The sequence below is a fragment of the Hemitrygon akajei genome, chromosome 14 (assembly GCF_048418815.1).
Source record: "Hemitrygon akajei chromosome 14, sHemAka1.3, whole genome shotgun sequence".
Taxonomy (NCBI): Eukaryota; Metazoa; Chordata; class Chondrichthyes; order Myliobatiformes; family Dasyatidae; genus Hemitrygon; species Hemitrygon akajei.
The window spans coordinates 75,385,423-75,409,850 of NC_133137.1; the positions used below are offsets into that span (position 1 = coordinate 75,385,423).

Genomic DNA, 24,428 nt, shown 5'->3' on the forward strand with positions numbered 1-24,428 from the left:
GACCGTGGGATTCTCCACCCCCACGCTTCTTAGTTTTGAAACCAAATAAGACTGCAACTTAATTTAGGCCAGTCATACCTAGAAGTTGTGAGTAAAACTTGCACACGTTGAGAACCGAGAGGACACAAGCAGCTGGTGCAGAGAGCAGTGAAATAAAAAGCGGTCCCACAAAAGTCCTTGGAACAACTCCGGGAAATTCGTGATGATCGTACTGCAATGCGAGCAGGAGGGGGAAATAACAGTCACATCTTGGTCACCAATAATTTATTTAGTTATAGAGATACAGCATAAGAGCAAACCCTGCCAACTTTACGAGCCATGACACCCAGCAATCCCCTATTTAACCCTAGCCAAAGTTGAAAGTAAATTTTATTTTCAAGGTACAGACCTGGGTGTCATTGTACACCAGTCATTGAAAGTAGGCATGCAGGTACAGCAGGCGGTGAAAAAGGCAAATGGTATGTTGGCATTCATAGCAAAAGGATTTGAGTACAGGAGCAGGGAGGTTCTACTGCAGTTGTACAAGGCCTTGGTGAGACCACAGCTGGAGTACTGTGTGCAGTTTTGGTCCCCTAATCTGAGGGAAGACATTCTTGCCATAGAGGGAGTACAAAGAAGGTTCACCAGGTTGATTCCTGCGATGGCAGGACTTTCATATGAAGAAAGACTGGATCGACTAGGCTTATACTCGCTGGAATTTAGAAGATTGAGGGGGGATCTTATTGAAACATATAAAATTCTAAAGGGATTGGACAGGCTAGATGCAGGAAGATTGTTTCCAATGTTGGGGGAAGTCCAGAACGAGGGGTCACGGTTTAAGGATAAAGGGGAAGCCTTTTAGGACTGAGATGAGGAAAAACTTCTTCACACAGAAAGTGGTGAATCTGTGGAATTCTCTGCCACAGGAAACGGTTGAGGCCAATTCATTGGCTATATTTAAGAGGAAGTTAGATATGGCCCTTGTGGCTAAAGGGATCAGGGGGTTTGGAGAGAAAGCAGGTACAGGGTTCTGTTGGATGATCAGCCACGATCATACTGAATGGGGGTGCAGGCTCGAAGGGCTTAATGGCCTACTCCTGCACCTATGTTCTATGTTTCTACAGATATGTCACCATATACTACCCTGAGATTAATTTTCCTTCAGGAATACTCAATAAATCTAAAGAATCGTAACTATAACAGGATCAATGAAAGATCAGCCAGAATGCAGAAGGCAATACTGTGCAAATGCACATATAAATAAATAAATAAATAGCGATAAACGACGAGAACATGGGATAATGAAATACAGAGACCTTCAGAAACAAACAGTTGGAGGAACTCAGCAGGCCAGGCAGCACCTATGGAAAAGGGTAAACAATTAATGTTTCGGGCCCATGTCCTCCATCCAGCCCTGATGAAGGGTCTTAGTTCTAAACATGGACTATTTACTTTTTTCCATAGATACTGTTTGGCCTGCTGAGTTCCTCCAGCATGTTGTGTGTGTTGCTTTGGATTTCCAGCATCTGCAGTTTTCTCCTCTTTTTAAAGAATCCTTAAAATTAGATCATTGGTTGTGGGAACATCTGGATAGATCGGCAAGTGAGTTTAGTTATCCCCCTTTTTTGACCAATTAACCTATCAACCGGCACGTCTTTGTACTATGGGAGGAAACCGCAGCAAACGGAAGAAACACGCAGTCAGGGGGGGGGGGGGGGTACGTACAAACTTCTTACAGACTGGGGGGGAATTGAACCCGGGTATCTGGTACAGATATAAATAGTCAATTCTAACTGAACGAAAACACGAAGTAACACAGTTGCAACCAGCGGAGTGGCCAAAAAATAGGTAGGTCACCAAAACTGATACCTTGTCCAAGTGCAGGCGGTGGTACAGGAGGTCGTGCATGGCTTGCAGGTTGAAGCTTTCTTCCACTTTAGTAAAAGGACAGGTCAACAGGTGGATACAAGCCACCAGGACTAGGAGCAACAGTTCCCTTTGCATCAGTCGGCTCCTCTCAGCCATGGCTGTACTCGGGGCGAGTGAGACAAGCCCGCCGAAGACTCGAGGAATCTGCTCCAGCGCCACTCAGCGTTAGCGCCTTGCCCTCCAATATTAAATACACATCTCACAACCCACTGCATGCACTCGGCGGGCTTATTGCAAAGCCACACGATGCCCTGCAATTCTCATTGGAGCGGAATTCAGGAAGAGTCCATCGTAAAACAAAAAATGAGGGTAAGAACTCTACGGCACATGCCAACGAGCATCCGAGGCCGGCTTAATGACGGCTAACAACATCCAGTTCATAGGCGACTGCGCAGGATGTCACCGCCTACTGACAGCTGGAAGGGAGACTGAGCCCGAGATTTTATTCTTTCAACCCGGCACCATTACCTGGCATTTATTCTGCATCTGATAATGCATTGACGTGCACCTACATAAATGTAGATTTGTGTATCTTTTGTTTTCCTGCATCAATGTCTGCCTGTACTTTGGGATGCTTATGCATATGAATGTGTGCATGGATTGATGTTTTTCTTCTGAGTGTATGTGATGTTGATTCTATGCAATTATGCATAGCCGTGTGTTCGTCTATTAATGTGTAGTTGTTCCCTGTATTAAGCTGGCTTTGTTAGCCCGTGCGTTCTGGTTACTCTACAAATCCCTGTATTAAATCCTTGGCTTTGTTTTCGGTGTCAATGCACTGCTGATGTTTGTCTCCATTTACGTGCAATTTGCAGGTTGTTGCTATTAATGCACCACGCTGTGCCTTCGATTTGATGTCTGTCTGCCTGCAACGATCGCGATTATCACCCATTCAGTTCGCCGGGCTACACGTGGGTGAGCGACCGCTCTCGGCGTGTCGAAGCCTGGTTGGCGGCTGCATTGACGGACATCGAGCCGGACCAATTGGGTGTGGAGGATGGCCGGCAGGGAAGGCGGGGTCTGGAGAATATCCGGGATTGAGTGCGCTTCGGGCCGGTGGTGGCACGAATTCAGCCGGAGGTGATGCTGTAAGGTCGGTTTAACCTGGGGAGTACGGCACGATTAATTTACCTGCCAATAGTGCAGAGAAGAGCTGATGCTAAGGGCCTGGACCCACTCCCAGCACATCATTTCTCAGTACTGCACAAGAAGACTTGCAACTCCGGAACAGCCATAGGAAGCCAATGCAAACGAAGCCCTGGCTTAACGTTTTAAGCTGAAGTTCTTCTTGAGTTCGATCAATAATCAAATAGTGTCACTGAAATTTCTATCGACATTCTGCATACTTAACGAAATCGTCTTTTAAACGGTCTTTTTTTAGAATTTAAATTTCCATTGTATTCATAAAATGGATTGCAAAAGTCTCCAGTTTGTATTTGTTGGATTGTTGGTGTTATCCGGTCTTTCATCAAGCCAGGACAAGTTGGCGTGTTCTACTTGCAAGAAAATAGGTAACAATTTCTTAAAGGTGAGTACTGACCCAATTATTTCTTACGGTTTTGAATTTCACAGTAGTTGATCAGCATCTGGGAGGCTTTGTAGGGAATGTCTCCATCAGTAACTTAACCCAAATTAAATACTGGAAATCTGTAGCCGTGTAAGCCTTGAACCCGTTAAACAGGGAATAGGAGAATTCTACAGCATCAGAACAAAGAAAAATGTACTGGCTTCAGAAAATGATTGAATAATTAGAACAGTGACAATGAATGTTGCTGGGTCTGGAGGACCTGAGTTACAAGGAAAGATTGAATAGATTAGGACTTTATTCCTTGGAATGTAAAATATTGAGGGGAGATTTGATAGAGGAATACAAAATTGAGTTGTATTGATAAGAGTAAATGCAAGCAGGCTTTTTCCACTGAAGTTGGGTAGGACAACTAGAGGTCATGGGTTAAGGGTGAAAGGTGAGAGTTCTAAAGGGAATATGAGGGGAAACTTCTTCACTCGGAGGGTGGTGAGAGTGTGGAATGAGCTGCCAGCACAAGTGGGGCATGCAAACTCGATTTCATTGATTAAGAGAAGTTTGGTTAGGTATATGGCTGATAGGGTATGGCAGGCTATGGTCCTGGTGCAGGTTGACGGGAGTAGGCAGTTTAAATCGTTTGGCATAGATTAGATGGGTCAAAAGCCCTGTTTCTGTGTTGTGCTTTTCTATGACTCTAATACATGCTTTATGAACAGTGCAGAACTTGGGCAGGGGTAGGACACTGGGCGCAAGGAAAACAATCAGTTTTTATAAAAGGTGGTGAGAATCTGAAGCATCTGAAAATACCGTTGTGGCAGGAGTTTTTAAAACTTTCAGTGAGACTGTTTTTGTGTGCAAGACACTTTTTCATTCAGTACGTCCCATGTCGTGTAAGGCACTTGAACTGAATGGATATTAGAAAAGGCCCAAGGTTTGCAGAGATGTTTATCCTAAGTTCCGAGCTTATCCTGATGTTAGATTTCACATGTTGGAGGCAACAGGTTATAAGCACCAAGATAATCTTTTGTATGTTTGGTTTATGAAGGATTCCCCAATATAACATTGTCTGATACATGCATGTAAATTAATCTTTGAAACTTTTTATATTATAAATTCAAACTATATATTAAAATAAATATGTATCACCATATGCAACCCTGAGATTCATTTTCTTACAGGCATACTCAATAAATCCATAATAGAATCAATGAAAGACCGCACCAGCTTGGGTGTCCAACCAGTGTCCAAAAGACAACAAACTGTGCAAATACAAAAGAAAAGATAGTAATAAATATCGAGAACATGAGATGAAGAGATCTTGAAAGTGAGTCCATAGGCTGTGAGAATATCTCAATGATAAGGGCAAGTGAAGTTAGACGACCATTATATTTGGTTCAAGAGCTTGATGGTTGAGGAGTAATAACTATTCCGAAGCCTAGTAGGGCGAGTTCTGAGGTTCCTGTACCATCTCCTTGATGGCAGCAGTGAGAAGAGAGCATGCTGTGGGTGGTGGAGGTCCCTGATGATGGATGCTGCTTTCCTGCGACAGTGCTTTGTGTAGATGTGCTCAGTGGTGGGGAGGGATTTACCCATGATGGACTGGGCTGTATCCATTATTTGTTGGATATATTCTGTATGTTTCTATTTCCTATATATGGAGACAGGATGAACTTTTGAATACAAACTTTTCACAATCTTTGACCAGGTGCTCTTGTTTATGTTTACATGTTTAATGTCTTTGCAAAGGGTGAAAAATGTGTATAGTATTTTTTCCCCTCGCATTTGGAGTTCTTTAGGAACATAAATCCTAGAAATCTGTGGGTATTGAACATACAGTACGTCAGATGTTTTTCAGTCTAGATTAGCTTTCAGAATTGTCTTGACTGAGAAATGTACTCGATCAACAATGTATGTTGGTGAACTCCAAATCTGTAATTTTGCACTAATAATTCTTGGATTAAGTTTTTGTCCAATGTAGCAGGGTTAAATTTCTAGGGCTAAATCATTTGAAATTTTTCAGAATGGTTTTCAAAATTATTACATTTATAAAATTAAATAGGGTGTCGAAAATACATCCAGGAAGAATTTTGGTGGTGGAAATACAGACTGGGAAGAAAGATATTTGTCAAAATATGAAATCAGGTATGTATGCAGTTTGTAACGAATCCTTTACAAGGCAATATTTTTACACCTCACTTGGGACATTGTGTTGAGAGACAGAAAGGGAGCAGTTGATCTTACAAGCTTGTTCCATGGTGTTGATGCCTGAAACAAGAGGCAGATTCTACATATAGCACAACTTCCATCCTTCATATTCTCCCACTTTATTCCCTCCTCACTCTCCCTTTTGTCACCACCTTGATTTGTGATGGTATGAGGTTTGCTGACCAGTAAGAATTTGAGCTCAAATGAAGATCTTAAGCTTGATCAATATACATGGATAACAATGGGTACCCTCACTAAAGGGATGTTGTAGTGTAGCCACCTTCAAAGACTAGGTCACTTCTCTGTTTATCCTCTATGGCATGGTTCGCTGCCAATACCCATTATTTGAGTGGTAGGTCCCCCCCCTTACCAAGGAGACACTTCCAGCTAACAGTAGTTTCAACTCAGTTCATTTATTTTTACTGATACGTTTGTTTAAAATTCTTAAAACACACTTTAAAATTCACAGGTTTTTCTGTCTCATAGAAGACTTCCAAATTACAATCAATTTCTAAAACACGTACTTTTAAAATACAGATACAATTCCTCTGAGGTAAAAAGACATGCGAGCGAGTCATCTGTTGCAGCAATTGTAGGCAGAAGAATGGATTCTAATCGTTGTCATTCGTCTTGCTCTTCCTTGACCATTCCTAACAAACCTGACTGTTCTAACATTCATACTGATCTTTTTTTTGACACTTAAGTGACTTCACACAGATGTGATTTTTTTTTTCCGGATTACTTTGCACACAGATGGTATGGAAGCTTTTGGGGGGCAGACGCCCCAAATTAGTGCCATGAATGCTGACTCTTTGGTTGCACAAATCTTCCAACTGCTGATAGATCAGCTATTTGATGTGCATCAATGATAGTACCAATCTGATCATGTGAGTCTTGTATTATCCACAAAGTCACCTTCACTTCACCCTCTGTGATTGTCATCCTGTGCTGGCTGATCTCCTTCATTAGGACCACATTTGTATATAGTAGGTAAAGCTTTGGCTGAGATTTTATGGTATGATAGCCAAGTACTACAATGATATATTAAGGTTTTGCTGATAACATAAGAACCTATCTTGTTACGGTGCCTCATATTTTTGCTTATCAAAGGTTCTCTGAAAGCTCACATGTACAGTGCCTCTTAGACTTAACTCAGATTATGCTCGTGACTTTATTAAACATATTTATTAATCAAATATAGACACCGCAGTTTATTTCTCCTGTACTTGCAGTAAGGAGCACAATGAAGGTTGTTGAAATGCTGGGTAAAAGCTCAAGAGGTTTTAAAGCTAGTGTGCTGATACACTGTGGAAAAATTGAATGTATGATTTCATTGCCGATGTCTCCTGGAGCAAGGGTGTCCACCTAGCCCTTTGTTATTGCAGAAATTCAGACTATGTTCAGGGTTTTTAGCTGAAAGATGAAGAAAGCTGTCACAGTAACAGATTGCATGTGCACAGTCAAAACTGAACTTGGGGTTGAGGAAGATGCTGGTTCCTCCTCACCCACAGGCCGAATTCTGTACATCAGGGACGCTGATGGAATTCTGTCCTGGAGCATGGAGATGCTGAAGAGAACTGAAGGGTCCGAAAACAAAATACCAGTTTATTTCAAGTGTAGCAGTTACTTGAAATTGAACCAAAACCCCTGAGACTAAGCACAGAGTTGACACTGTATGATGTCCTCCAAATGACATTCCAAAATTCAAACGAGTATGTTTTATCCTTTTATCATGAAACCAGCAAAGAGGAACAATCTTCTAGCGATTTTTTTTCCCCCCCATTAAAAAAATTAGCCATCTAATAAGTCCAGCGGCAGCAGTCAATAAAATAAATCACCCTGTGACCCACACCCTGTCTCTACCTAGACTAAATTGACCTAAAGGCAGAGCATGATTTTGTAACTGTACTCATTCGCTTCGAAGCTCCAACCTGTGTGACAAATTACCCATAATAAAGGCGCAACACAAAATATATACAGACAGAAAATAGATACGTGGCTCCTACGCAAGTATTCAGCAATTTGTAATAGCAACTTTCAGATCAGAGTAAGGGTGTATTAGAGATATCAGCTAGCTACGGGTAGGTAAAGGGTGACATATTGGGATGAAAAATATTGTTGTGAGATACAGAAGTTTGCATTGTTGGGGTAGGTCCTGAGTACAGGAAGGTTTTAATGGCCCAATTGTAATAGACACTGTCCTATGTAAGCCTGGCCTTCAAAGTAGATAGATAGATAGATAGATACTTTATTCATCCCCATGGGGAAATTCAACTTTTTTTTCCAATGTCCTATACACTTGTTGTAGCAAAACTAATTACATACAATACTTAACTCAGTAAAAAAATATGATATGCATCTAAATCACTATCTCAAAAAGCATTAATAATAGCTTTTAAAAAGTTCTTAAATCCTGGCGGTAGAATTGTAAAGCCTAATGGCATTGGGGAGTATTGACCTCTTCATCCTGTCTGAGGAGCATTGCATCGATAGTAACCTGTCGCTGAAACTGCTTCTCTGTCTCTCGATGGTGCTATGTAGAGGATGTTCAGAGTTATCCGTAATTGACCGTAGCCTACTCAGCGCCCTTCGCTCAGCTACCGATGTTAAACTCTCCAGTACTTTGCCCACGACAGAGCCCGCCTTCCTTACCAGCTTATTAAGCTTGCTCCCTGCACTGCTTCGGAAATATCTCCTCTAAAAGCACATCCTGCCCAATGTAATTTATTGTCCACATCCTGACTGTTCTTGCACAGACCAGTGTTTTAGTCCGGGAGTTGAGTTTATTCTCAGTGCCATGAAGTAAACTTTGGCAAATTGATTTATTGTAGATTAAAATAGTGTGTTCTTGTTAATTGGGACCAGTTCATTTTGGCCTAATTAAGCAGCAAAAAGTTTCATGAAAATAGTTTAAAAAGGTATATTTAAAAAAAGACGAACTACCATTTAACTGAGTGACAAATTATCTATTTGGATGAAATACAGAACAGATTAGAACACTACCGCTACAACTACAGTACTATAAAACTATTATTCCTAATAGTTATCGCTGGAATTCATCCATTGTGCTGTGTTCTTCTAATTGACTGTATGTTAACAAAATCCGACACCTAGTCTAGTCAAGTCAACTTTTATTGTCATTTTGGCCATAACTGCTGGTACAGTGCATAGTAAAAATGAGACAACGTTTTTCAGGACCATGGTTTACATGACACAGTACAAAAAACTAGACTGAACTACGTAATAAAAATAAAAGAGAAAGCTATACTACAGACCTACACTGGACTGCATAAAGTGCACAAAAAACAGTACCGGCATTACAATAAATAATAAACAGGACAGTAGGGCAAGGTGTCAGTCCAGGCTTCGGGTATTGAGGAGTCTGATAGCTTGTGGGAAGAAACTGTTATATAGTCTGGTCGTGAGAGCCCGACTGCTTTCGAGCCTTTTCCTAGACGGCAGGAGGGAGAAGAGATTGTATGAGGGGTGCAAAATGCTGTTTCCTTTGCAGATGCAGCGTGTAGTGTAAATGTCCGTGATGGCGGGAAGAGAGACCCCGATGATCTTCTCAGCTGACCTCACTATCCGCTGCAGGGTCTTGCGATCCAAGATGGTGCAATTTCCGAACCAGGCAGTGATGCAGTTGCTCAGGGCGCTCTCAATACAATCCCGGTAGATTGTGATGAGGATGAGGGTGGGGGGGGGGGGGTGGGAGATTAGTGTAGCTAATGGAATGCCTTTGTACAATGCTTTTGATGATTGCACCCCCCACATCTTCATTTTCATTTTAACATTTAAGATGATTATTGATACCTTCTAATTCTTTGTAGCTCCTAACTTGTGAAATGTCATTTTCACTCCTGGCCATTTCTGGCATCTCCAAGCCTGAATGCTTGAAACCATAGTGAGAAAAACGGTTCCAAATTCTTACTGCTTATTTCTCACCAACTATAAGTTGACAAAAATCACACTTTTTTTTAGACACAAGCACACACAACCAACTATATTTAAAATTGTTTGGCCACACAAGTGCCTGTGATTAACACTACTTAGAAACTGTTCGGCAACAGTCTCCTGTCCCAATTAAATGGAATAGTGTCCCAAATAAATGAAGGAAATGCGGGCTATTTTCTTGATTAGTTTTTGTTCTTTAAAAGTTGGCCCAAATAGGTGGCTGCCCCATTTAGTAGATGGCTCAATTAAATGGAATCCACTGTATGCAAACAAAAGGTTGTCCAATAAAAATGTGATTGTCATAAAAAGCATAATACATTTAATTATTTTGTCCATATCGATTAGGATCCTTGAATTGTTTAGTAAAATAAGACTTAAGAATTTTCAGTTGTGTGAATAAAGCAGGATTTTTTTTTAATTTAGTGAGACTCGTCTTGTTGAAATTATGGAATCGTTGTGTGAGAGTTCTGACTTTGAATGTCATCTCATGGTGGAAACTAATGAAGAGCATATTGAACATTGGTGGTTCACGATGTAAGTGATTTTCTGATTTGCTTTTTCTTTGTCTTTCTTACTAAACCTGGAGGATGGTGGGATGGAGATTTGTCTCTACCAAAGGAGGTGTAAGGAACTCCTTCCCTCCGCTAGCCTGCAGGTCACCCTTGGACCCTGCAAGCTAGGAGGATCCTTGCTTGGACCCTGAACCCTGCTGATCAGGGTCACATGAAGCCATGGGAGCAGATGGTGGATGGTTGTATAAGCAGCTGGTGTGTATCAGAAGGGCTGGTTGTATGACCACAGATGCCAGGCTGACAATCTGAAGAGTATTGATGATGGCTGGTGTCATCTCTCTTGTGAAGACACTGCTCAGAAGGAGACAAAGGCAAACCACTTTACTACTTTTGGAAAAGTTTGCCAACAACGATCATGGTCATGGAACTTGATTGCCCACGTCACATAATGAATGAAAAGATTAGTTTTGAATGGCTTTATGGTGTATTCTCGTGATAGAACTCCTGATTTTTGTAACTTCTGTGCCAGGTGTTTGATCTGGCCAGATCCTTGCATTTACCACCACCACCACTTGCACCCATTCTGTGTTTAAAAGTCACCCGGATACGTACATGAATAGGAAAGGTTGAGAGGGATATGAGCCAAATGAAGGCAAATAGGATTATCTTAAGCACCACACAGAAAATACTGGAGTAAGTCAGCAGGTCAGGCAGCATCTTTTAGAAATGAATAAGCAGTTAACATTCTCTAAGGCTGGAAAGGAAGGGGGAAGATGCCAGAATAAAAAAGTGTGAGGGAAAGGAGAATAGTTAGAATGAGATGGGCGGTGGAAAAGGGGTGAAGAAGAAGCAATCTGATGGGATGATGGAGTGGACCATGGGGGAAAGGAAAGGAGGAGGGGACCTGGGGGAAGTGATAGGCAGGTGAGAAAAGGTAAAATGCTGGAATGGGGAATAGAGGAAGGGGGGGGGAGGGGAAAACACTTGGATGCAAATCTTAGTGAACATAGATGTATTGGGCCCAAGGGCCAGTTTCTGTGCTCTATTACACCATGACTCTATCCCTAAGTTACATTTCTTTGAAATAGCTGCAGCCATTCTGTGAAGTGTGAGCACTCCACAGGCTGTGGGTTGATCTCAGTGTTAGATCTTGAGGCTTTGCCAGAGACCACATCCCCAAATAATACCCTCACAGTTAACGAAAAAAGTCTTCAACTGTTTCTAAATGTCTCCAGGAACTCAAATTTATTACCTGAAGCCATGAGCTGTATGCATTTTAGATTATCCGCCCAGTTTGGTGCAGAACTGAGGGTGGGTGGGTTGATATCCAGTGTGCTGCACGGTAACTGAAGTGCTCCCCCGAGTGTAGTCTTTGTTGCCAAGCAGCTAGAATTTTCTTTTATATAATGCTAATATGATAAACGTATCGCGACTTTTACTTTGAAACATTTTAGAGCTTCAACGTATTTAAGTTGTCAGTGTTTTAATTTTCATTCTAAATATTTTTATCTGGTTGTTGGTTCACTTATTGAAAAATGAGCACAGAGTAGGCCCTTCGAGCTATCCTCAATTTAATCCTGGACCAATTACGGGACAATTTACAATGACCAATTTATCTGCCTTTGAACCAGTATGTCTTTGGACCGTGGGAGGAAACCAGAGCACCCAGAGGAAACCCACGCGGTCACGCAGTGAATGTACAAATTCGGCTGGAATTGACCCTGTCACATGTACTGTAAATTGTTGTGCTAACCACTACACTACTGTGTTGCTAATAGTATGCATGTTGCAGAAAAAAACATTTAAAATGCTGTGCAGTTTTCAGGCCATATAAATAAATTTCCTCCTCAGACCAATGGTTGGTCCGCACAGCTATTTAAAAAAAAGAAAATTAGAGGGAACATTACTGGCATCTAACCTGAGCCCTTTCTTGCGTTATGTCAAACAGGCATAAAAATTGGGAATATGCTGATCTGCACACCTGAAATTGCTGGCTCATTCCTGTCCATTGCTGTAACAAAAACAAAATCTAGTGATTCTTGCAAGTGCACTTTTTTTTTTGTTAAATACAAAATGTGAAAATGAGAAATGTGGCGTGCATTTGAACGGGCTGAACAAGCAGGTTTCAAAGATAAATTGTATTTGCTGTTGAAACAAAAACACCCACTGCCCTATGAGAAAGAGTGAAAGAGATTGACAATTTGTTCCTAAAGACTGTTCATTGTTATAGCGTGCCCAATGGTTCTGAGATGTATTATTCTATCAGAGTGATCAATTTACATTTCAATCAGATTTTGATACTTACTCATTCGGATTACTTTTTCTTCATCATAGGCAGAAAGAACATTCTGATTTCTTCCACTGGTTCTGTGTGGACACAATTAAAGTGTGCTGTCCAGCTGGAAGCTTTGGTGTAGACTGCGTTGGTATGTAATGAGCGGGTATAATTGCATTTTCTGATGACTTGACTTGCTGGTGTTGTAATTGTGATTACAACATTTACGCTTTCTAAGATTTAAAAAAAAAATAATCTGCGTGAATTTGACAAAATATTTCAAGCAAAACACACAAAACGCTGGCGGTATCCGCCATCCTGAGTCCTAATGAAGAGTCTCAGCCCGAAATGTCAACTGTTTACTCTTTTCCATAGATACTTCCTGAACTTCTGAGATTTCCAGCATCTGCGGTTTTTCTTCTGCTGATGACAGTATCTTTGTTTTGAATGTACCATTTTCTTGCGCTTGTGTAGTTTAGGAATCCTTTTGCTTAATAACCTTCTTGGAACATCCTTAAGTAAGTACTTTGAGGATAGGTCAAGGGGAACTAGTGACCCAGGTTTAATGTCACCCCAGGTTTAATGTCACCCCCATTTGTCAAAGCTGATGCAGCAGCAGTACATTGCAATACATAATAAAAACTAAATTACAGTAAGTTTAAAGTAAATTTATTATCAAAGTACATGCCTGTCACAGTATACAGCACTTTCCTGTGGGCATACGCAGCAAATCTGCAGAATAGTAATTACAGCAGGATCAATGAAAGATCAACCAGTGTGCAGAAGATGACAAACTGTGCAAATGCAAATAACTAACAAGAACATGAGATGGTTGTTAAAGTGAGAGCATTGGTTGTGGAAATTAATTTTTTTTCTGGTTGATGGAATGGGAGGGAGCACTTTCACTAAGCGCATTTCTTGCACCCACATTCACAGGCACACACTTGCGCACAAACGTCGCCTTATCATTCTGCTGTTGTCGCACTGAGTGTATGCACGTCGATGTCTTTTCCCAGGTCTAATTTCATAATTCACCCACTGCCTTCCCTTTGCATTGCTACATACATTGAGAGTCAGACACCAACGTTTAGTTTAATTTAATTTCATCTTCACTTCTGGTTAAGTGTAAGTGTGCAATCATGCTGAGCGTTCTGCTGTTTCACACTGTAGTTTTCCGGCAGTCCTGTGGCATCCACTGAATGATAAACTGATCTGATGTTCTCTGGTTGGTTTATGGTGCCTTTCCTGCCCTACACGCTGGAATATTCCAGATCTTTACTACTGGGGGTGGGTATATGTTGTTTGCATTGTGTATTTAAGGTAATACTTCTGTTGATTTTGTAATATGATTGCAGCTACATTGTGGGGTGCATCATATTCTGATTCGTGTGTAATCATAAGTAAACTCTGTCGATAATTAAAGATGGTGTGTCCTGGTGCCAATAAAAGGAACTCATCACCCTCTCAGTGAGTGAGAGAGATTGGGACCAGGGGTTCACACTTGACAAGAATAAGTACAGGGTTATTATTGTTCCTTGTAGATAACTTATTGTAATTATTGGCATTTTTCTTTCCACTATTTTCACTGATTTTTGTAAGCTTGATTTTAACACACCTAATAAATATCCTTGCACTAAAGTGCTAAATGATGCCAGCCATTTTTCCCTTTAATAAAATTAAAGGTCTTAACCCACATTTTAATTACTGTAACAGTAATGTAGCTAAACTACCTCAGCAATTAGTGCTTGGATCCAGCTGTTCCCATCTCGTGTCAACAACTTGATTGAGGGGGCAAAGTGCTACGTTCCATGTTGATGATATAGAACTGGGTCTATTTGTACATGGGGAGGAGAAAGGATATAAGATCTCAAAGAGCTGTAGACTGTGATCATGCTAAGTGATCTAATTTAAGATTCTGAGGGGAGTTGACAGCAGATGCTGAGAGGGTGTCTCCTAGTGAGATGATCTAAAATAGGGGTTCCCAACCTTTTGTATGCCCCGCACCAATAGCATTATGCAAGGGATCCGTAGACTCCAGGTTGGGAACTTATGATCTAGAACTGAGACATACAGTGTCTATAAAACATTCACCCCCTTCAGAAGTTTTCATGTTTTATTGTTTTACATCATTGAATCACAGTGGAGTCAGTTAGGTTTTTATTTTGACACTGATCAGCAGAAAAGAACTCTTCCGTGTCAAAGTGAAAACAGATTCTACAAAGTGATCTAAATGAATTAAAAATATAAAACACAGAGCTACACAGGAATGGCTTAGAAACAACAAAGCTAATGGCCTGAAGTGGCTAATTCAGAGCCCAGACCTCAATCCAATTGAGAGTTTGCGGCTGGACTTAAAAGGGCTGTTCATTCACGATCCCCATGCAATCTGTAAGAGCTCAACCAGTTTTGTAAAGAAGAATGGGGAAAAATTGCAGTGTTCTGTGGTGCAAAGCTGATAGAGACCCATCTACAGGCTCAAGGCTGTAATTGCTACATGAAGGAGGTGAATACTTGAGCAATCAATTATTTTGTGTATTACATTTGTAATTAATTTAGATCGCTTTTTAGAGATTTGTTTTCACTTTGACACCAAAGAGTCTTTTTCTGTTGATCAGTGTCAAAAAAAGCCAAACTAAATCTGCTGTGATTCAATGTTGTAAACCAATAAAACATGAAAACTTCTTTGGGGGGGGGGGGGGGGGTGAATACTTTTTATAGACACTAACTCATGTTATACCTGTTAGCTTTGAGATGAAGTGAAATATTTTTTCCTAGGAGGTGTGAATCTATGCATGTCATTTCCCCAGAATATCAGCTGTTGTTTGAGAAATCGTGGTAAACTACGGTTTTGCCCAAGTGCATGAGTGTCATTGTTTTTCTGGTAATAGCTACAAAGTCGGTGGTTGCTTGTGATTTTGGTGTTTAGGTGTTCAATGTTTGTTTCCTAGCCTTCCGAATAGTTGTACAGGTAAGTTTGGTTGCATCCGTTCAAATTTATTGTCATTCACCCAGGAAACAACTTTTCTCGGACCAGTGTGCAAGACACTGCAAGTAGTCATATACAGCAAACAAAATACTTAAAGCCATAATATGAACAGAAAAAATGATGTATTGTGTTCATATTTTCTGAGATGTAAAGTACATATATTGTATGTAACTTGTGAACTATACAACAGTACGGATGGTGGGGCATGTGTCTCTAACAAAGGAGGTGTAAGGCACTCCATCCCCTCTGCTAGCCTGCAGGTCACCCCTGGGTAAGGAGTAGCACCTAACCCCCCCCGATCAGGGTCATGTGAAGCCATGGGAACAGGTGCCTATCACAGGTCACATGATCTGGTTATGCGACCACTGCCGGGCAGACACACTCTGAAGAGCAGTGAGAGTGGCTGGGATCACCCGTCTTGTAAAGACACTGCCCAGAAGAAGGCAATGGCAAACCACATCCGCAGTGATGCAGCACAGGGTAATCCCTTCCGGTCATTTGAGCCATGCTGCTCCAGCAATCCCTGACAAGCCTAATTAACTCTAACCTGGTAATGAGGTCATTTACAATCAGCAGTTAACCTAGCTGGTGTGTCTTAGGACTGTGGGAGGAGACCAGATCACTGGGGAAAACCCATGAATTCCACTGGGAGGACGTGCAGAGACCCCTTACAGATGGCGCTGGTATTGACATCCGGAATGCCCGCACTGTAATAGTGTTGTGCTAGCCACTGTTAATGTCACTGGCAAATTGTCTGCCAGCCTCTGAGTCATTAATACAAATCACAAATGTGTCTTTTAGTGTTCATACAGATTTTAGTTAGGATAACACTGACAACGCAGGAACTCGGCATCGGTGTGAATGACAGTAACCTGTATTCCACTTTGAGATTCCTTAATGATGGCTGCTGCATGTGGGCACACTTGTTGGGATGAAATCGTATCCATTGCCACTAATCCTTCTGTGACCTTGTAAATTTGCCAATATTCTAAGTAATTACAGTTGGGCACTGCATCCTCACTATAACTTTTTGGAGGATACTAATCTGTAGGTCAGCGATTATTTTGCCTAAGTGACAGCTTGTGAACAGTAATGGTGTGTGATTTCAGGGTGTCCTGGTGGGATGGACAGGCCCTGCAGTGGGCACGGTACCTGTAATGGTGATGGTACGCGGACTGGCGATGGCTCGTGCAGCTGCACGAAGGAGTACAAGGGAGCAGAGTGTCTGGACTGTGCTGATGGCTACTACACTGAATTCCGGAATGAAACCGATTCGCTCTGCACAGGTAAACTTTCTTTTGTGGACTCCTGGAATGATTGTCCTAAACTGCATCGCAATTCACTTTTTTGATATTTTACCAGTTGATCAAACAGGTAGGCACAGACAATTCATAGAAAATGAGGTTCCTTGTGTATAAGTGGAATCGTGACCAGTTAATTTGCTGAAGTGGCCTGATTGATATAAGCTTGTTTTTATAATTTAAAAAAATTGGAACTGTAATCTTAAAGCAGGGGTTCCCAACCTGTAGTGAGCAAACCAAGGAAAACCAAAACGGAAACAATTGCCGCTGCCAGTGACCCAACAGATTTGTTATACTTGTATGATGCACCCTCACTCTAACAATGATTGGTCAAAATGACAAGGAGATGTATTCGATCCTTTATTAGGAATTAGCAAACATACAATCTTGAAGTACTGAAACTTAAGCGTATCCAAATGTAAGCTAAGTGTTATTGTGCCGGCATCAAAAGATATGACCTCCACCGGTCCCCAGCAACTACAAACTGCAGTGAACAAAGCAAGAAGATGTAACTTATTCCCTTTGCTTTTACTACCCCCCCCCCCCCCCACTTGTGTTACCTTGATAAATGAGCAACACAATACAATTCAAAAAGCAACACACACAAAATGCTGGTAGAACACAGCAGGCCAGGCAGCATCTATAGGGAGAAGCACTGTTGACGTTTCAGGCCGAGACCCTTTATTTTTTTAAGCTCCATGTACCTATCAAAAAGTCTCTTTTAAAAAACCCTAACGTATCCACCTCCACCACCGTTGCCGGCAGCTCATTCCACACACTCACCACTCTCTGAGTAAAAAAACTTACCCCTGACATCTCCTCTGTACCTACTCCCCAGCACCTTAAACCTGTATCCTCTTGTGGCAATTATTTTAGCCCTGGGAAAAAGTCTCTGACTATCCACATGATCAATGCCTCTCATCATCTTATAAACCTCAATCAGGTCACCTCTCATCCTCCATCGCTCCAAGGAGAAAAGGCCAAGTTCACTCAACCTATTCTCATAAGGCATGCTCCCCAATCCAGGCAACATCCTTGTAAATCTCCACTGCACCCTTTTTATGGTTTCCACATCCTTCATGAAGTGAAGTGACCAGAACTGAGCACAGTACTCCAAGTGGGGTCTGACCAGGGTCCTATATTGCTGCAATATTACCTCTTAGCTCCTAAATTCAATTCCACGATTGATGAAGACTGATATACCATATGCCTTCTTAACCACAGAGTCAACCTGCGCAGCTGCTTTGAGCGTCCTATGGACTCGGACCCCAAGATCCCTGTGATCCTCCACACTGCCAAGTGTCTTACCATTAATACTATATTCTGCCATCATATTTTACCTACCAAAATGAACCACCTCACACTTATCTGGGCTGAACTCTATCTGCCACTTCTCAGCCCATGTTTGCATCATGTTAATGCCACGCTGTAACCTCTGACTGCCCTCCACACTATCCACAACAGCTCCAACCTTTGTGTCATCAGCAAACTTACTAACCAATCCCTCCACTTCCTCATAAAGTTCATTTATAAAAATCACGAAGAATAAGGGTTCCAGAATGGATCCCTGAGGCACACCACTGGTCACCAACCTCCATGCAGAATATGACCCATCTGCAACGACTCTTTGCCTTCTGTGGGCAAGCCAGTTCTGGATCCACAAAGCAATGTCCCCTTGGATCCCATGCCTCCTTACTTTCTCAATAAGCCTTGCTTGGGGTATCTTATGAAATTCCTTGCTGAAATCCATATACACTACATTTGCTGCTCTACCTTCATCAATGTGTTTAATCACATCCTCAAAAAGTTCAATCAGGCTCGTAAGGCATGATCTGCCCTTGACAAAGCCATGCTGACTATTCCTAATCATATTATACCTCTCCAAATGTTCATAAATCCTACCTCTCAGGATCCTCTCCATCAACTTACCAACCACTGAAGTAAGACTCACTGGTCTATAATTACTTGAGCTATCTCTCTCCCTTTCTTGAATAAGGGAACAACATCCGCAACCCTCCAATCCTCCAGAACTTTTCCCGTCCCCGTTGATGATGCAAAGATTATCGCCAGAGGCTCAGCAGTCTCCTCCCTCGCTTTTCACAGTAGCCTGGGGTACATTCCATCCGGTCCCAGCAATTTACCCAACTTGATGCTTTCCAAAAACTCCAGCACATCCTCTTTCTTAATATCTACACGCTCAAGCATTTCAGTCTGCTGCAAGTCAGTACTACAATCACTAAGATCCTTTACCATAACGAATACTGAAGTAAAGTATTCATTAAGTACCTCTGCTTTTTCCTCCGGTTCCATGCACACATCCCCAATGTCACACTTGATAGGTGCTATTCTTTCATGTCTTATCCTCTTGCTCTTCACATACTTGTAGAATGCCTTGGGATTTTCCTTAATCCTGCCCGCCAAGGCCTTCTCATGGCTCCTTCTGGCTCTCCTAATTTCCTTTTTAAGCTCCTTCCTGTTGGCCTTACAATCTACTGGATCTCTAACATTACCTAGCTCTCTGAATCTTTTGTAAGCTTTTGTTGGTGACTAGATTTATTACAGCCTTTGTACACCACAATTCCTGTACCCTTCCATTAATTCCCTGTCTCATTGGAACACACCTATGCAGAACTCCACACAAATATCCCCCGAACATTTGCCGCATTTCTTTCGTACTTTTCCCTTAAATCTGTTTCCAATTTAAGCTTCCAATTTCCTGCCTGATAGCTTCATAATGCCCCTTTACTCCAATTAAACGCTTTTCTGACTTGTCTGTTCCCATCTCTCTCCAATGCTATTGTAAAGGAGATAGAATTATGATCACTATCTCCAAAATGCTCTCCCACTGAGAGATCTGACACCTGACCAGGTTCATTTCCCAATACCAAATCAAGTACAGTCTCTCCTCTTGTAGGCTTATCTACATATTGTGTCAAGAAACCTTCCTGAACACACCTAACAAACTCCACTCCATCTAAACCCCTTGCTCTAGGGAGATGCCTGTCAATATTTTGGAAATTAAAATCTCCCATCCCGATAATAGGTGTTGTTATTATACCTTTCCAGGATCTGTTTCCCTGTCTGCTCCTCGATCCCTTTTACTATTGGGCAGCCTATTTAAAAAAAAAACACCCACTAAAGTTATTGACCCCTTCCTGTTCCTAACCTCCATCCACAGAGACTCTGTAGACAATCCCTCCATGATATCCACCCTCTGCAGCAATGGCACTACCTCTGATCAACAGTGCCATGCCCCTACCTCTTTTCCCTCCCTCCCTGTCCTTGCTGAAACATCTAAAACCCAGCACTTGAAGTAACCATTCCTGTCCCTGAGCCATCCAAGTCTCTGTAATGGCCACCATATCATAGCTCTAAGCTCATCCTCTTTGTTCACAGTACTCCTTGCGTTAAAATAGACACATCTCAAACCATCCGTCTGAGCGCGTCCCTTCTCTATCACCTGCCCATCCTCCGTCACACACAGTCTCCAAGCTTTCTCTATTTGTGAGCCAACCGCCTCTTCCCCAGTCTCTTCTGTTGGGTTTCCACTCCCCAACAATTCTATTTAATATCTAATAACATTTTAAGCAAGATTACTTTTTTATTTCCATCATTTACAGTTAGTTCCCTAACATGATAAAATGGGCATTTGACCTCAATCTTCCTCGTTGTAGCCTTGCTTCTTGCTGTCCACCTACCACAATTTTTCTGTAATACTTTTTATTCTGCAATCACTGCCACCACTGTGCAAAAGTCTAATTACCTGTCCAAATACTAAAAAAACCCACAAAAATAAATAAATGAATAAAAATAATTCTTGTCCTCTATCACTACTTTAAGTCAACTCGGAGGAAGATGCCATGGCGAGGTAAGTTGCTTTTACCGTCACATCCTAAGGTAACCAACCTGTTTTGTTTGCTGTCCGTGCAAATAATCTGATGATAATAGTGCATTGAGGTTCTCCAAGGGAAAACAATAACAAGGCAGAATAAAAGATATTATAAAAGAACTGTGGTCAGGTAGACGATAAGATGCAAGGCTATAACAAGGGAAATTGCAAGGTCAAATGGCCATTTTTATCATGTTGTGGGACTACCCAATACTCCTGTAACAGCAAATGGGAGCTGCCCTTGCGCCTGGAGGTACGCGCTTTCGGGCTCTTCCTGGCTGTTGGTCTCAGTGAAGATCTCATCTGTCCATTCTGTCAGAGTTGACTTTGTATGCCAGGATGGGTGTGGTCCTATTTTACTGGGGTATGAGGCCACCAGCTGCCCTCACCTGGTTTATCTCACCCACCGAATCAGTGTACCAGGGTGTGGGCTGCTGTCGCATGCAAACAGCTACTTGGAGCCACAGGTGAGACTTCAGTGCCCGGTGGACACCGAAGGTGAGTGAGTGGCCCCAGAATAGAAATGACAAGCCCTTTGACCAGAGGTGCTACCCCTCATTGGACACCCCATGGCACACATACAGACACACACCATGAGTTAGCATGGGTGAAATGGGCTGAAGGGACTGCATTCTGTTCTGTACAATTCTAAGAGCTTTGGGAATACATTTCCATGTCTGAGGCTAGAAATTACAGAATCAAAAAACAAAATGAAATGTCTTCCTTTCTAGTGAGTGGACTTGCAGTCAGTTATATAAAAATATTTTGCTTTGCACAGCTTGTCATCCTGCCTGCAAAATGTGCAGTGGCCCGTCGAATCACAACTGCAGTGAATGTGCAGATGGCTGGGTAGAAACAGTCACGAATGAAGATGGAGTCACATGTGATGGTAAGCACACTTGTATTACAGTGCTGTGCATTGTGCTTTCCTCTCCTGGTTTCTTTTCACAGGTTTCAATCCAGTTTTGGGTTACTGGTACCTTGAGAACTCTTAATTGCTGAAATCCTCCCACTGCTGATGATGCTGTCAGTTATTATTGAATTAATAAACTTTCTCCTGTGAGCTTCTGAACTCTCCAAATGGTCCTTTAAGATTATCAATTACAAACGAGAGAAAACCTGCAGATGCTGGCAATCGAAGCAGTGCGCACAAAATGCTGGAGGAGCTGAAGGAACCTCAGCCCAAAACATTGACCATACTCTTTCTCATAGGTGCTGCCTTGCCTGCTGAGTTCCACCAGCATTTGTGTGTGTTGCTTTGTGATTATCAAGTTTTTTTGTTTAATTATTGATCAATTAATTGAAAGCCATGCTACTCCACAACCCCAGTTAATCCTAACCTCATCATGGGGCAATTTACAATGACCAATTAACCTACTTTGGACTGTGGGAGGAAACCAGAGCACCCAGAATAACCCAGGCATTCCACCAGGAGGACATACAGACTCCTTTCAGATGACGTTGGAATTGAACTCCAAACTCCGACACCCCGAGCTGTAATGTCGCTCTTACCTCTATGCTACCGTGGCACTCCACATGTACACTACTTAGAATTTAAGTTAACTGTTCTATAAATTCTCTCTTCACTCTCCCCACCCCAGCCTGTAGTTTCTGCTAGTCGTTAATAGGAGCATTTGGTACAGGTCCACAATCCCTTATCTGAAATCCTTGGGGCCAGTTTCATTTCGGAATTCAGAATTTTTCGGATTTCAGAATCCCTCCTTATTGGTTCCGGGACCCCCCGCAGATACCAAAAAACACGTATGCTCAAGTCCCTTATTTAATCTGTCTCAGTGCGGGTGGAATTTAGGACCCCACGGAGCACCCGACCTATGTACATCCTCCTGTATACTTTAAATCATCTCTAGATTACTTATAATACCTGATACAATGTAAATGCTATGTAAATAATTATACCGTATTGTTCAGGGAAAAGTGACAAGAAAAAAAATGATTTTCAACGAAACATAAAACTATACAGCTTCAAATGAACCGAATCAAACACCTGGTAAATAACTTATTGGAATAAATGCAGAACGTCACTGTCGCTATAAAACTTCAGTAACTTGTCTTTCTGTTTCTTAAATCATATACAGTGGTAGTTCTGACACCATATTCTTCAGTAAGACACCACACAGGCACACCATGATCAAGCTTCTGCAATAACTCCACTTTCTGCGATACTGATAACTATAAATGCCTCTTCTCTTTCTCATTGTTACCCATAGGGGTATCTGCAGCTCCTTTTGACATTTTCACAGTGAAATTAAACACAAAGTCAACGGTGAACACAAAATATCAGCGAACAGCAAATGCACATGTAACCAGTACGAGCGCTGAGCCACAACTGACGTCTGGCGGCCTCTGCTAGTGCTGCCACGTCACACCTGAGTGACGTCAGCTGTTGGCGAAAAAAAACTTTGGGTGTTGGAGCTTTTTAGCTTTCAGAATTTTGGATAAGGGATTGTGGACCTGTATTATGGTTGGTATTTGATTTGTGCTGCAAAAGTAGGTTGCATCTATATTTTAGAAACATAGAAAACCTACATCACAATACAGGCCCTTCAGCCTACAAAGTTGTGCGGAACATGCCCCTACCTTAGAAATTACTAGGCTTGCCTATAACCCTCTATTTTTCTAAGCTCCGTGTACCTATCCAGAAGTCTCTTAAAAGGCCCTATCGTATCAGCCTCCACCGTTGCCAGCAGCCCATTTCACGCACTCACCTCTCCGAGTTTAAAAAAAAACTTACCCCGTCATCTCGTCTGTACCTGCTTCCCAGCACCCGAAACCCGTGTCCTCTTGTGGCAACCTTTTCAGCCCTGGGAAAGTGCCACTGATTATCCACATGTATAAACATGATTGGGGAAATACTTGCATTCCCACGTTCCTGCCAGCAGATGGCTGTAGAGCTGTATTAAATACCAAATGTCTCATTAGCTCCCTTCATGGAGAATAGATACAGATAATTGTGCTGAAAGTACCCAAAACCATGTCAGAAAAATTTATTGTGGTACCATCATTTGTTGCAAAGTATCCTGTGCTAATGTGTGATTGACTTGAGTGTTTTTTTTTAATTGAGTGGGGACTTTTTCCATATTGGATAGTGTTCCTTTGGTATCTGGTCTTTTTGTTTTTTAAAACAAAAATGCAGTGGTGGAGATGGCCAACAAGTCAGATAACATCTGCAGAGTGAACAAAAGAACAATGTAGAAGGCTGTGAGCTTTTGTCAGAATATGAAAACTCGAGGAATGCATGTCTTTTAAACATTAGAGAGACAGGGAGTAGAGAGAACAATGTCTTTCATAGGATAGGATCAAAAATGAGTCACTGATTTAGTGTTTAGGTAAGGGTAGTTTTGAAAGCTTGTTAATACCAGTTAGTCTGGAAGAGATGTAAATAGAGAAAAAATTGTAATAGATCTAAATAAACCGTATGGTGATTATGGGCGGTACAACTTGGCAGAGTTTTACAAAGTAGTCTCCCAGTCTGCTGTGGAGTTGGCTTTTTATGTTGGGTGGTCATCGGTCGGGGATTTCAGCTCTCTCTCCTTATGTGGATGTTTCCTATATTGATGAGGGCTTCCAGCATTTTCTGTCTTTTTTAAAAGATAATACAACATCTGCGGTTTTTGGGTTTTTGATCCTTGTTCAGTTGTGATGTGACACACGTTGCCAAACCTACTTTCCAGTATTATTTTTGTTTTAGGATTCACTACCCTCTGTTCATATCTAAATATTCTCTTCTCTGCCCTCCTTTCTATTACCTCTCTTCCATTTAGATGAGCTTCCTTTAACAAGACTTCAAAATCCTCTCCTGATTAACACCAATTTCTGTCACCCATCATTTCCTGATCTTCTTGCTATCAGAAA

At 41.7% G+C, this 24,428-nt stretch overlaps 2 protein-coding genes across 3 annotated transcripts in view; one reads left to right on the top strand and one right to left on the bottom strand.

Moving 5' to 3' along the window:
* alg12 (ALG12 alpha-1,6-mannosyltransferase) overlaps positions 1 to 2,273 on the bottom strand; it is a 36,000-nt gene extending 33,727 nt beyond the window's left edge. Inside the window, exons 1-2 of the mRNA XM_073066376.1 lie at positions 1,849 to 2,273; positions 79 to 211 (exon numbers count right to left, since the gene is read on the bottom strand). Coding sequence (XP_072922477.1) covers positions 79 to 211; positions 1,849 to 2,004 — 289 coding nt within the window. The 5' untranslated portion in view covers positions 2,005 to 2,273. The remainder of the gene's footprint in view (positions 1 to 78; positions 212 to 1,848) is intronic.
* Positions 2,274 to 2,314: 41 nt separating this feature from the next.
* creld2 (cysteine-rich with EGF-like domains 2) overlaps positions 2,315 to 24,428 on the top strand; it is a 39,724-nt gene continuing 17,610 nt past the window's right edge. The window contains exons 1-7 of one of the 2 annotated variants that reach the window (XM_073066377.1): positions 2,315 to 2,426; positions 2,724 to 3,436; positions 5,493 to 5,575; positions 10,016 to 10,126; positions 12,439 to 12,530; positions 16,475 to 16,651; positions 21,334 to 21,444. In XM_073066377.1, the coding sequence (XP_072922478.1) occupies positions 3,317 to 3,436; positions 5,493 to 5,575; positions 10,016 to 10,126; positions 12,439 to 12,530; positions 16,475 to 16,651; positions 21,334 to 21,444 (694 nt within the window). In that variant the 5' untranslated portion in view covers positions 2,315 to 2,426; positions 2,724 to 3,316. Of the gene's footprint in view, positions 3,437 to 5,492; positions 5,576 to 10,015; positions 10,127 to 12,438; positions 12,531 to 16,474; positions 16,652 to 21,333; positions 21,445 to 24,428 lie in introns of both variants that reach the window. The other variant, XM_073066378.1, reaches the window with a different exon arrangement.